Source organism: Nuphar pumila, chromosome 3 (genome assembly GCF_984573655.1).
Source record: "Nuphar pumila chromosome 3, dmNupPumi1.hap1.1, whole genome shotgun sequence".
In the NCBI taxonomy this organism is placed as follows: Eukaryota; Viridiplantae; Streptophyta; class Magnoliopsida; order Nymphaeales; family Nymphaeaceae; genus Nuphar; species Nuphar pumila.
The window spans coordinates 25374911-25389346 of NC_143251.1; the positions used below are offsets into that span (position 1 = coordinate 25374911).

The 14436-nt window shown below is 36.3% G+C and overlaps 1 protein-coding gene across 3 annotated transcripts; it reads left to right on the plus strand.

Annotated features, from left to right (window-relative positions):
• Positions 1-1398: 1398 nt before the first annotated feature.
• LOC149842340 (uncharacterized) lies at positions 1399-13605 on the plus strand. 3 transcript variants are annotated; one of them, XM_090001394.1, is made up of 5 exons: positions 1399-1705; positions 2507-2627; positions 2741-2844; positions 10859-10968; positions 13015-13605. In XM_090001394.1, exons 4-5 carry the CDS (start codon positions 10869-10871, stop codon positions 13236-13238), a joined length of 324 nt encoding a protein of 107 aa, XP_089857520.1. In that variant the 5' UTR covers positions 1399-1705; positions 2507-2627; positions 2741-2844; positions 10859-10868; the 3' UTR covers positions 13239-13605. The 3 variants fall into 3 exon arrangements, with proteins under 3 accessions (XP_089857520.1, XP_089857522.1, XP_089857521.1); XM_090001396.1 differs by having other exon boundaries at positions 2507-2604; XM_090001395.1 differs by having other exon boundaries at positions 2533-2627.
• Positions 13606-14436: the final 831 nt, after the last annotated feature.

Genomic DNA, 14436 nt, shown 5'->3' on the forward strand with positions numbered 1-14436 from the left:
ATACATGAAATTTCCTTGCACAAAGATGCATCTGCATAGTATTCTAGCATGTCATTTTCCTATATATGTAGATGTATTAAATCGCATGATCGTTCGGCTTTTGTTGGGTTGCTGTGAGGTGAACCAACGCTGCACTTTTTGGTGCAGCATTGCCTGATGTCCAAAATTATTTTGCTGCATGTTTAAGCACGAGAAACATGTTGTCAATAGTATGCTCATGCTCATCTAAGTACGGGGGCAGCATAGCGTTGGCTCAGTGGTTATGTTTTGGAACCCAAGCATGCCTGCATTTGGTAAGAAGATTTATTTGTCATGTATGCTCATAAAATTTAATATTATGTTGGCATAGATATGAATGTTATGAAAACTTGAATTCTGAAGTTATATTGTTGTTGTATTCACATGATCATGTGCATTTTTTTGGCATATTATACATGAGATGAATCATGAGACATGATGTATGTTGCAAGCGGGTGTTCACATGCATACGTAAATTGTTTTATATGTACATTCATATTGTTTCAAAATGAATACGTAATTGTTGACATGAGTTATTGAGTAGTTACATGTTCTTTGTGATTTTTGCATGAGATGCATAAGTGGTCCGATGTGAACCACTGTAGGCCATGAGGGTCACGAGCAGGTGTTGCTCTAAGTTTTATTTTATGCATTGAAAAAATTCATTTGAAACCATTGATTTCTGAATTAATTACACTGTTAAATTTTATAACGGGCCAAGGTCCCATGTTGTGTTTTGCATGTTGAATTGAAAAACGAATCTTGTGTAAAGAATATGTCTTTTGATAAAAAGATAAAAGAAATAAAATAGTGTAATTAATATTTTCTTCCTAAATGTGCCTTCTTGTAAAACCTATACATTTTTTAAAAGAAAATAAATAAAGTAATTGCCTTATTTTATAATTCATGTTTTATATGTTATTGTAAATTTTGTGGGTTTATATGCTTAATTATATTTTTCTGACAAAGACGAGTAAAATAGTTATTTCAATAATTGTGGTAAATAAAATGTTATTAAAATATTGAATTATCATGGAATTTAATCATAAGAGTCATGAACACATTTAAGTGTATTTTTGAACTTAACATGACACATTTTGATGGTTCTCCAAATAATTTCGTAAAAAGGGTATTTTAGTCATAAAACTAACTACACAAAATATTTTAATTAAATAAACTATTGTTTTAGAACCCAATTTTTTGTCTAAAAATATATTTCATTCGTTGAGTAGGTTTAGATTTTATTCCTCCATTATATTTTTTCTTTTTTTATTACTTATTAGGGTTTTGGGTTGGGACCGAACCGGACCCAACACCATGCGCATAGAAGTCTTAACCTTAAACCCTCTCTCGTTTATTCCTCTCTCTTTTCCCCAAACCTGAGCCGACGCCTCCTTCCCCTCCTTCTTCCCTCTTTTTCTCCAGCTCCCCTGCGCCACCGCCGTCCGCCGTCACGACCTCCTCCTCCTCTTCCTCTTTTCCCCTTTCTTCCCCTTCCTTTCTCTTTTTCTTTCCCCCGTTCGGGTGCCGACCGGAAACCCCGTCGTGCCGCCGCCGTCCTCCTCCTGTTCGCCGGAAGCCAGCCGGTGCTGCGACCCCGACGCTGCTGCCACACCATCGGGAACCCCAATCACCTCCGACCGTCCATTTCTCCGCCATTTCTGAACGATTCACCAACGCAGAAAGGGTATGGCCTCTGTTTTTTTTTTCTTTCGTGTTGTTTTTCGTTTTGTATCCTGTATTCCCTTATTCCTTTTGTTTCCACCATCACCGAAACACCCGACTCTTCCTCTCTCCCTCTCTCTCTATGCTACTGGTGGGGTTTGCGCATTGGGGAAACGAAGCCCCTTTTTCCTCTTCGATTTCTGAGAACCAGGGTGGTTCTCTACAATCAATTTACGAAGTTCATCTTGTTGAATCATTCCATCTGTAATCGTAGGCATGCTTTATATTTGCTGCAAATTTTTTTGTCTCGACATTCTGTCTTGCGCTATGTGGGCACTGGATATCGCTGAGATAGGGACGTCCACCCTTTTCTGCCGTGTAGTATTTTTTTTCTCGGTCTATGCTCGGTGTTGCCTGGGTCATCGACTGCGTGACCAGCACACCTTGCTCTTTCCTCTTTTTCTTCACTTTCCTGAAATCATGGACCTGATTTTTATTGAAAGTAAGTCCTTATATTTTTCTTGACTATCCGGAAATTGGGGTTTTCCTGTGATTAATCAAGCGAGGTGTTCACGTTTCGGTTGAGACATAAATCAGATTTGAGTGTCAAGTTAAATCGTTCGGGGCTGAATTGTTTTGCTTAAAATAATAACTATGTGCATCCTTTAATTTTCAACCATGGATTATGTATTGTTTACCGATTTCTATGTTTGTTGTTACCTCATTTTGTGTGCCGTTGCTGTCACATAACAGCAGGGGTACTCTTCACTCTGATAACTCTTCCCTGGTATGGTTTACTTATTCTGGATTTTGTTTCCCATAGGTATATAAAAATTTTGTTGGAATCAGGTACCTCGATGTTTGTGCCATCACTGGGGTGATGCACTGGGCAGCGTGCAGCTTGTGGAGTTACTCGACACGGTTGTTCAATCTTGTTTGGACTTGTCAGTGGATTACTTCTTGATTTTCTTCGCCAATGGGTTACCGATTTGTGTTTTAATTTTTGGTTGCTGATACGCGTGAACGGATTTAGATAAGTTTATCGTTGTGTGTGCAGCTGTAGTGATCTCTCATTGTGAGAGGGACTAGATTATTCGTGTGGCGGTTGCGTTGGACTTTCAGACTTTCGAGTTCCACTTTACTTTTCGTCGCATTGCAAAGGTAGGATTCCTAAACTAAAATTTTATAATATAATTCATGTCGTATGATAGAAATCTAAAAGTTAGTGTGCACGTACACTGAATTCATAGCACAATCATATTGTTAGAAAATGTTTAGAATTGTATTGTATTGTCAATATAAATGTGCGTTGCAGGTGAGTAGCTGAGCAAATTGCGCAATGCTTAATGCTAAGCATCGCATGCGGTTAGAAATGCCATGCAAAGATAAAAAGAAATGCAAATACAAAAGTATGCAAATCGGGTAAACACCCGTGGTAAGTAAGTGGTGCAAGAACATCACAAGTTATTTACTTTCTTGAATGCAACACTCTCCTGCTTACACACTCACTTAGTTGTGGATATTTAAGACTGTTGACAATTGTAGTTCGGAGATCATGCTGAGTATGATTTGAATGTATGAGAATAGAAATGATTTTATTTTGTCGTTGGAGATCATGCTTGTCATGATTTTAGTTAGCGGGATATGGAGTGTATTTGTTGTTGGTACATGTTTTATTATGCCTTGTCAAATGTATGGTTGTATGAATTGATGTGTTTGAAATGATTGTATTAAATGCTCTCATGAAATTATATTCGAATGAAGTATGCCTTGCATGTAAAATTTTTATCATGAAAGTATGCCTAAAATGAATGTATCATGCTTGTAAATATGCATGCATTTTATTGCATATTCTATTCATTGTGCAATTATGATGTGTTGTGTTTTGCGCATGAAAATGTTGAATTACCTATGCATACATAATACCTCATGTGAGAGCATCTTGCATTAAGCATGTTCAGATCAAATCATGCATGAAAGCATGATAAAAATGAATCATGCATGTGAGCATATACAGTTGACATGATAGGATCATTCTTGAAAGTAATTACAAATTTGTTATGAACATGCATGGGAGCATATAAATTTGAATTATGCAAGTGGCATAGACTTTGATATCATGCATGAGAGCATGTAAGTTTGAATTATGCAAGTAACATGAACTTCGATATCATGCATGAGAGCATGCAAGTTTAAGTTATACAAGTGGTATAGACTTTTGAATTCATGCATGAGGGTATGAGAGAGCTATCTTGTGAGATTATAATGCTTTGATTTGACCTATGACTTAATAATAAAGATAACCCCGGACCATGGGTCCATTTGAGGCGTCGGTAAGGCCGGACTCTCTGAGATGGCTGGGGGAATCCAGCATGACGGTTTTGAAAAATCGTGTGCCCCTGAACCCGATATGGTGGTTCACCTCCTGGCTGTTTTAGAGAGTTTGTGCCACTTTGCCTGGGGGTGATGTGTAGACACAACCGTTGTTATTTGTATACCAAGAAAGTGACATCAATGGATGTTGATTTTCCTGGTGTCCCGACATTAGATATTGATTTTTAATGTTTTGATGGATGGTGTTGATTCCTGATATTGGTCAAGAGCTAAGTGTAAAACACAACAATAAAATACAAATTATGTGTTAATCTACAATTGGGAACCTATCTTGATCTTCACGAATTGTTGTGGCCGTTTTGAGTATCCGTGGGTTTTAATAAAAAGTTGCACTAAAAATTGTATGCATTTAATAGGTACATGCATACAAAAGAAAACTATGATAAGAATTTAATAAGTTACTCATATATGTGTATTGATATCATGCATATTTACTGTTCTGCATTAGTTAATGCAATTTTACTTGTTTATTTCCTTGTTAGCTATTACCAATGCATGATATTTAATCTTTAATGCCTGAATATCTATTGAGTTGTGAGATTGTTGTGGTTACGTTCCTCTAAAAATATTGCATGGATTTGATTTATGCTTTTTTTGCCTATTTGGATCTTTAGAGAAATTTGTACGCAGGATCTTTGATTATGACCCTATACCTTTTATATTTTTTCACAAGCCCTGAAACTGAGTGATGAGGGCGCATGCTATATGGGTTTACGAGGCTGCATGACTACTCTCTGATACTTTCTTTGGGACAGTGTGACTCCATTATTATTGACATTTATTTGATTATGTTCTTAAACTTTAATTATTGATGAGTAAAGTTAATTAGTTGATTATTAGGTTAATGTAAGATCTCTTGTGGTTTGGATTGTGTTATGTTTGTAATGCCCTGGATCTCTGTGTATGGTTTCCGCAATTATTTAAAAGAAAAAAATTCACTTTTCAATAGGGATGAGTTGGGGTCGTTACAACATAAGTATGCTGAAGATTTGGTGGTAAAGGCAAGACTAGTAGATGATTTAAAAAAAGTCGATTCTCTCATGAAAACAAATTTAAAGATGAGAGTTGCAGATGGTATTGAGTTAGAAGATTTTGTAGTATACATGCAATTACTTGATCATATCCAGGCCAGATATCACCTATGCAGTTTATGTAGTCAGTCAATTTATAAGTCCAGGACAGTTCACTTAGTCATTGTACTCAGGATCATCAGGTACGTGAGAGACTCAATACCCTATGGTATGTTCTTCTCATCCCCGTATGACACCGTGTTAAGAGCCTTTTGTGATGCTAATTTTAGAGGCTCTACTCAAGATAGGCTTTCTAATACTGACTTATGTATTTTTCTTGGAAGCTTTATGATTTCATTTCATGCAAAAGCGTGAAACAACTGAGGGTTGTTCTATCCACAATAGAAGAAAAATACAGAGCAATGGCTCAAGTCATTCTTGAGTTCATTTGGATACGATCGTTATTGGAAGAGTTGGGAATCTCCAGTGTGGACAAGACTCAGTTATATTGTGACAATACGAGTGCCATTCATATTGCAAGGAATCCAAAATTTCATGAGCAAACTAAACACATTGAAATATATTGATATTATACAAGGAAGGCTTATGAATATGAAATTATTGCTTTAGAGCATGAGCTCAAAGAATCTGTGTTTACAAAGGGTCTTATTCCATCTCATTTCAATTATTTTCTTTCCAAACTGGGAATGATTCCATTATATCATCCCAAGTTTAAAGTTGAGTGTTGAAACTTATGTAATATATGTATATTACCATTCTTTCTTTAGTTCTTTTGCACATTATAATGTTGTAAAGGGGTAGTTTAGACTTTTCTTCTTTTTATTGTTACCTTTATTTGTAATGTTGTGAGGGTCGACATATATATGCAGACTGGGCTCTCTTTTGATAGGTGACTTAAATACAAAGAGGTTTCTCTCTCATGAGTTCTCAACAAAACCCTAAATCTATGAATGTTCAAACACATAGCATAAAGGAGTTAAAACTTCATGTATATTAGACAACTATCTCATCTCAACTGGAATGCTACATAAAGATTATGCTTGGAACACAATGTGAAGAACCAAATAGCCTTCAATCACGAACCTAAGTGTCCACCAATATCAAGTGAACAACATACAAGTGTTTTCTAAGGAACACATTCACAAAACCCACAAACGGGTGCACACAAGACTACTCACAATATAAAAGAATAATATTTTATTGAACATCATAAGTATGCAAAAAGCATACCTTTACAAGAGGGTAAGACCCCTATTTATATACACAAGAGGGATACAAGAGGGGGTTAAGAGAGTGAGAGAGAGAGTAAAAGGAAAGAGAGGGAGGGACCTCCCCAACAGGTAGAAACTTAGCCGTTGGGTCCTAGTCAACTTAGGTTGTCCAAGTCAAAAAAGAAAGAAAGAAAGAAAAAATAAAAAGGAATATAAAATTATATATTTTTATATATGTACATAAATATGTATACTATATTGTATATACATAAATATATATACAGCTTTATATATATGCAAATTAACACAAAGACATACTCCTGATTCCTGACGTTATGTTAGGTGTGATTTGTGTAACGCAAGTTGCATGATATGGATATAATGAAGCGCCAAAACTCACTAGACATTCATCTCAAAGAACAAAAATTGCATAACTTCTTCACCTCAAAGAACAGAAAGTTCATAACTTCCAACCTCAGGAAGGATAATGGAAATGAATAAAAAAACACATAATCCTCATGAATTCCAAGAAGTGTTTGATGCCTCAAAGAGAAGTCTCTTTTAATAACTATATATATGCCCGTATTAAAAAAATGAGATACTGGTGTATGTGAATTCCAAGAAGTGTTTGATGCATCAAAGAGAAGTCTCTTCTATAGACTATATATATGTCCATGTTTAAAAAAAATGAGATATTCTGCATCAACCTCATGGCTAGGCAGCAGCCATGGTTTGTTGGGACTACCATAGAACTTCACTTCTAGAACATCATTGACCACAGAGCTTTCTGCCATCTTTCATGGAATGTTTTTCATTCGACTTTATGGTTTTTGCTGGAATTTCAGACGAGAATATTAAGATGTCTATTTAAAAATTACTAGGGTTCTTTTTCTTGAATTGGGTTGGGATTATGGTTGGTTAATTGTTAGGATAACGATGGTCTGCCCCACTACCACTATCATCATCGTAATCTTCATTCGTTGTTGTTGTTGTAACGACAGCAACAGCAAAGGAAGATGGTAAAGATGATGTGGTTTTCTGGTGATTGGCAGTAAAACATGTTCCTTCATTGTTTTCTCGGGTTCTCCCTTGAGCAACATAGGATGCACTTATGAATAAATTTTCATAAGCAGATAGCACTTCCAACTTGGCAAGATCACAATCCCAATTTCCTTAAAGATTTGAAGATTTGAATGCATTCATTCAATTCTGAAGAATAGTGATATTTAATCCCCCCTAGCACTAGGTCTGCAACTTCTCCAATAATGCCCATTCCCCACTGGCTGCACGTTAAGGGTTAGGTTGCTTGCAGCCACTGCTGTGCGGCTTGCATATTGAGCTGCATCTTCAACTGTGAATCCCAAAATCTTGCCCATAAGGTATGCTTAGATCATATAAAAGTTTGACTAGTGTATCTTCTGTGGTTTAACTGCTGTAGGTTACCTGAAGCCACATCCATGCTCATTGGATTTTGTACAATGAACCAACTAGGCTATTTGGAGCCCATTCCTGGACAGCATTCAGTTGCTTAGCAGAGTGCTCTGATCAGTCCTGAGTACCATTTACCCTCCTATTTCCATGGATTATGCTCTGACTCCAAAATGTACTTTTCGGGTTCTAATCTGAAACATTCATGCTTGTCATCTATGTACATATGCTAGATTACTAACCTTTTTGTGACCATTATTTGCTAACCTCATGCCCCCAAAGAATGTGTCATGTGGAAAGCTGGAAAGACATTGTTTCATTGGTTGTGGCCAGTGCATTTGGAACACCATGTCATGGTTTGCAGTTCACTGCCCAAACTATATTGACCATTTAACCTTGGGCTTTTTAATGTAGATAGGTTCCTGCTCTACTAACACAACCAACTTAAAGGCCTTTTGGTCCTGCTTGTGAATAAAATAAACCGTGAAATCCTTTCATGCTGACATAGTTGCCCTAAAACTGTTAGCCAACTTCAAGTATGTATTTACTAGCCATACTATCAAATGCTTCCAATCGTATAAAATAATTTAGTGGATACACGACCAAGATACTGTCGATGAAAAGTGGATTTTTTTGTCTTGAAACTGCAAAAAACTGCTAGGACACATAATAATGTATGAAAGAGATTAGCATCCAATGTCCTCTTCTTCTCTTTACTGCTTTCTCTTCACAAGGACAAACTCATCTTTGCTGGGTTAATCAGTTTTCAGCTTTCTATTGTGGTTTCAATGCTTTCATGCCTTTCCATTTATGCTCTTTTTATTTTATTTTATTTTTTAAAACTTCTCTGGGAAGTGCAATCCCCATCGTTTAATACCTTATTTTATGTTTGCGGGGAGTTGATGGATGCATTCTCCATGACTATTTTTGCATTGTCATGACAAAAAATAGAAACATCTTTGATGTTACTGTTTTTTTCTAGATTAGGATGTCCTTTTGCTTGTGTTTATACTCAAATTAGTTTTGGATGATAAGACAGTTTCTCTGTCTCTCTTAAGTAAAAGATTTTATTGAATGAAAACCGAAAGTGCAAACAAAGAGACAGCTAAAGAGAGTGACCACTTGGTGACAAGAGGTCAACCATAAGGAATCAGAATGATGTTCTATAAGTGACGTTCTATGGTAGTCCCAACAAACCATGACTGCTGCCTAGCCATGAGGTAGATGCAGAATATCTCATTTTTTTTTAAACATGGGCATATATATAGTCTATAGAAGAGACTTCTCTTTGAGGCATCAAACACTTCTTGGAATTCACATACACCAATATCTCATTTTTTTTAAACATGGGCATATATATAGCCAATAAAAGAGATTTCTCTTTGAGGCATCAAACACTTATTGGAATTCATCAGGTTGTGTTCTTTTTATCATTTCCATTATCCTTCCTGAAGTTGGAAGTTATGAACTTTCTGTTCTTTGAGGTGAAGAAGTTATGCAATTTTTGTTCTTTGAGATGAATGTCTAGTGAGTTTTGGTGCTTCATTATATCCATATCATGCAACTTGCGTTTCCCAAATCACACCTAACATGTCGTCAGGAATCAGGAGTATGTCTGTGTTAAATTGTATATATATATATATTGATAACAAATTTTAAAAGAAAAAGAACTCGAGTGAATACCAAAATTGATCATAAAAGAAAATAGATAAAGTTAATGACACAATGTTGACTATGTGTGAAACTGGTTTGACTATGTCCATGAATTGTCTTGTCCACGAATATCGGAGTGTTGTGTCATGTTGACAAGATACACATGCTAAGTGTCCATGTGACATAGCTTGTTAGCAAATCTAGAGAAGTTTTTTTAGTTTATCTTTTCAATGCAATTCAATCCTTAAAAAGTGAAGTGTTGGATTACTTGCATCCAGGGAATGAATGCTTCATTCTTTCTCCCACCTTGATTAAGCATATGTGATTGATGAGCTTGATTTGAATGCTCGTCTTGTTTGACCACATATACCCTGTATCCCTTTTTGTGATAGTGTGGTTGTGGTTATATATATATATATATATATATATATATATATATATATATATATATATATATATAGAGAGAGAGAGAGAGAGAGAGAGAGAGAGAGAGAGAGAGATCCATTTTCCACTTGGCATTTCAATCATTAGGTGCTAATTCTTGATGTGGATCATTGTCAATCCAATCCATCATCTGGTGGCCTTATACCATTTGCAATGTTACTTTTCGATTTAGGTTGATGATCTCATTTTCAAATCTCAGTCATGTAGTTCAGGAAAAGTTCATGCTCTAGCTAGACTAGAGAGTGCATGAAGTAGACAAAAACTTACTTCAATAATGGTACTGTTCTTTGTGCAACTGATAAATGATCTTAGCCTCTTCTTTTTTGTTCCATCACGAACACAATAAATTACAACTACTGTGGCTTCCATATAAAGTTTGGAAGCAGAAATATAAAATAATAATATGTATGTATAAATCCACGTGTGAATACAAAAAAAAACCAGCATGTTTCCAGTTCAATTATTCCTTTTAGAGCTACATAGCTGAGTAAATCTGAGAAATGTGTTGTGCTGTGGATTGGGTACAAGAATGTGCACAATATATGTTGCACATGAACACTTTTCTCCAGGTGGTCATAAATTTTCGCTTTATGGATGGTCTTCATGAAGGGGTTGGTAATTTTGTTGTAGAAGTTCCACACAGAGATACACATGCATACGTAGAAGAGACATGCAGTCACAGACTCAGACACAAACACATGTATGCCATAGTTTTGTGCATTCTCGTATGCTATCCTATTTTAATTTTAGCTAGGGTAATGCTGTTTCTTATTTATTTATTTATTTAGTTAGTTAATTGAGATGTAACTACTTAGTTGAAATCTAAGTTGGGTATCCACTATTATTTTAGAGCTTGTTTTACTCCTAGATTGCCCCATATATTGGTTAGTTAATCAGCTATTATCAGTTTGATGAGTTTGTCCTATCTGTTGAATTAATTTTGGTTGTGTTTACTTTTTAGCAAACAGGAATTCCTGTGATTAATCATTGACTTTTTGTTTATGTTGATTACAGACAAGTATTCATGATGGTAGGAGTAATCCAAAAATTCTTCTTGACATCTATGTTCATGTGGGTTACTCCTCTTCTTATCTTATATGCGTTTAACCATAAGATATTCCCTGGTAAGTTTGTTCATTGCTTGCAGCTTTGCTTTTCTTTGTTCTTTCTCACATGAATTTAGTCTGCAAATGTTAAGGGGGTGTTTGGTTGCACATTTGGAGGAATAGTTTTGGATAGAAAACATATTGTATGGAATTAGATAAAACCTATCCTAAATTTGGCCCATTCACATTGTGCTGACATGCCAAGTCAAACGTGCGTGAGCAGCAAGAACTTAGCAAACGAATAAAACTTTCAAAACATGGCTAATTTTAGATGCATTTTAACTTAAATGAGGGTCTGAACAAACACCCCATAAAATCTTGTACTATGTATGGGCTAGTTCCTGGACATGAAATGTGATGTGATGATGTATCCTTATTTGTGGATGATGAATGGAATGTTTGTGACTATTGATTTTATCATTTTCATGACGGATCAGTTATCCCTTTTTATGACGTCTTGCAATTAGAAAGTTATGATCATCTTTACGGACTAGTGAAAAAGTGCTAAGAGTTTGACGATACGATGAAATCTGGTTTATTGGAGCACCTGTGTATTTTGTTCAGTAAAATCATGTCAACTTATCTGAGTGATTTTCTCTTTGAATATTGTGTTATAGGATAGATGCGTTCCTCTTCAGTTATTGAAAATAGAGCTGGACAACAGGCTGGGTGGCCCCTGGCCCAGCCTGAATGGGTCGGGCCTGGGCTTAGTTTTTGGCAAGCCCACAGGCTAACAGGCTGCCCGCGTGATATATATATATATATATATATATATATATATATATATATATATATATATATATATATATTGAAATTGGGTGAAGTATAAGATTCAAAAAATGAATCCATATTGGATTCTATTTTTTCTTTTGCGTTTTTTTTATTTTTGTTAAAAGAATCTATGAATTCATGAAATTGAGTGACAAATAGTCAAATATTGTGAATATACGATGACTTGCAAGCTGGTCCGAATTAGGCTCGTGGGCTTAACGGGCAGGCCATGGGTTTTCTATTAGACCCGGGCCAGACCCAAACCGGGCCTAGCCCCAACCAGGTTGGTCAATGGGTTGATCAAGTCCGTTCAGTAAACGGGCCGGGCTGACCTTACCCGCCCATTTTCCAGCCCTAATTGAAAGCACTGAAAATATTTCATATTGTCATTGTTTCGTTGGATGTTTAGCAGATCTGATATCTATGATGCATTCAACCGTCATTGTGCTCATAATAGTGGGCATTGAAAGGTTAAGGCACTTCTAAATTTTCAATGGTTAAATTGTGGAGGATCCCAGTCAGGAATGATGACATTGTATATTGCTTTTAGCTCTGAAACAATGTAATTTTTGTAGTCCTATTATTTCCAGTTGTGAAATAATAAATTTTCTCTGTAAATAAACCAGCTTGAATTTGGCTCGTTTAGCTCAGGCTTGGTATGAGCTCGAAGTTTATTTAGCTTGCCACAAGAATGAGCCAAGCTTGGCTCATTCGGCTTGTTTACCCTAGACACAACATGACACGTGGACATGCCATACAGCATGCTTTCACATATCCAAACATTAATTTGTAATTTTAATAATATTTTAAATAACAAATATATCTTATATATTTAAAATAATAATATATTCTTTATCAAACAATGAATGAATTTGTCTCAACTCCTCTCCTAGTCTTCAAAAAGATTTTGTATTCATGTCTCATCTAATTAACATGCCTGCCCTTGTCTATGTGACAGGTTCTATGCTTCTATGAATATTCCGCGGAAAGCAAAACAACGGAAAAGGAGCCCCACGTTTGCATTGCTTTTTGCCCTGACGTTGATTTTGGGGCTCCCTTTCCTTGCAGAAAGGGAGCCTCATGTTTGCGTTACTGCTGTGGGCCCCTCCGGGAACACATCCAATGTTGTACGTTTCCCTGTAAAGCCCCATCTTTCCACAGCATGCAAACGGGTGCTTAGTGGGGCTTTCTTTTCCTGATGGAAAAAAAATATAGAATTCTAGTCCATAGTTTCGTTCTCTATGGTGTTAAAGTATAATTTTTACTCATGGAACCATGATTTTTTCCTGCAAGGTATATCCCATTTATCTGCCACCTCACAAACACTACTAAGTGGATTTCTCGCTGTCATATCCGTGAATTTTGTCATTGGAATTTATATTTTCATGGCAATGAAGGAACCTTTGCACCACGAGCATAGGCCGGATGCAGCCTTTCTTGCTCAGGCCAAGGCCAGCATTAACCAGTCCCCTGCAGAAAATAGATCTCATTCTCAGGTCTCTGACAAAGAAGATTGAAAGGGTACTCATGTTCAAGACTGTACGTAAATGCATATGTGCAAACGTTGCTATGTCAGCAAGAATGTACGTTTGCTGTTCTTGTTCACAGGTGTAACAAGTTTCACGCTTGTTCTAATCCATTCTCTATCTTGAAGCTAAGAAGGTCTAAAGTTCTGTTCCAAAGCCAATAACTTGATGTTTTTCCTTTTAAATTTTCATTTCATTTGAATAGCTAGCATTTCTTTTCCTTCCTCCTGCTGTAGCCATTGGAGAAGGTGATATAATCCCCATATCTGTTTAACATGTGGTGATGCCAATAGCCATAGTCATAAATATCAGTGATATTCTGAAAAAATTGATTCTGTGGTGGCATTTTCAAAAGCTGATAAAATACCAAAAAATGTGATACCCTCAAACTATCAATGATATTTGAAAAACCCTGATTTATATCATGATATTAACGTGACAGTAACACTTTTCTAACGTTGTATAGTTTCTTTATATATATGGAAACTTGCTAAACATTCTATTTGATTTTAGTTTTTTTTTTTTAAATTCTTGTATTCAGCGTGATTGATTTACTACTATTTATATAGTAGGGTGTATCATACATCGCTTGATCAGCGGGGCAAAAGGTTTGCCAAAATTATAATTTTAGCTGTGGTCTTGACTGTAGCTAAAAACCTTAAAAAAAAAAAAACAGGATGTGCGCTGCACGTCTTACTTTCATTTGATGAAAAGGGGTTTCATTTGACCACCTTTAGTGTATATATATATTATACAAAATCCTCCCGGAAGCTCTTGCGACTTTGACTGCCACCGGTTAGGACTTCACCAATAATGGGGGAATGACAATGAAAATGTCCATAAGCTTGATGGCCATGCAGCACCCACTGCTGCGACCTATGGAGTGTCCTGCAAATGTTTCATTGAATTGAGTCTTTCAGCCTTCGCTGAAAAGGATCCAGACGCAACAGTGGAGTGGGTTTGTACCATCATCAAGATCTGTAGGATTCTTGAGGCCTCTGTTGATAGGCAGGTTGCCTTGGCTACCTATTGGTTCCAGGTTGATGCCAAGAATTTGTGAGACTACTTGAGAGGTGTGCTATACACCAGAGGAGTGACATGCACTGACCTGAGAGGAGTTCTCTAAGGTGTTCCTGGACACCTACTTTCTTTAGTACACTCGAAATTGCAAGATGCATGATTGCATGAA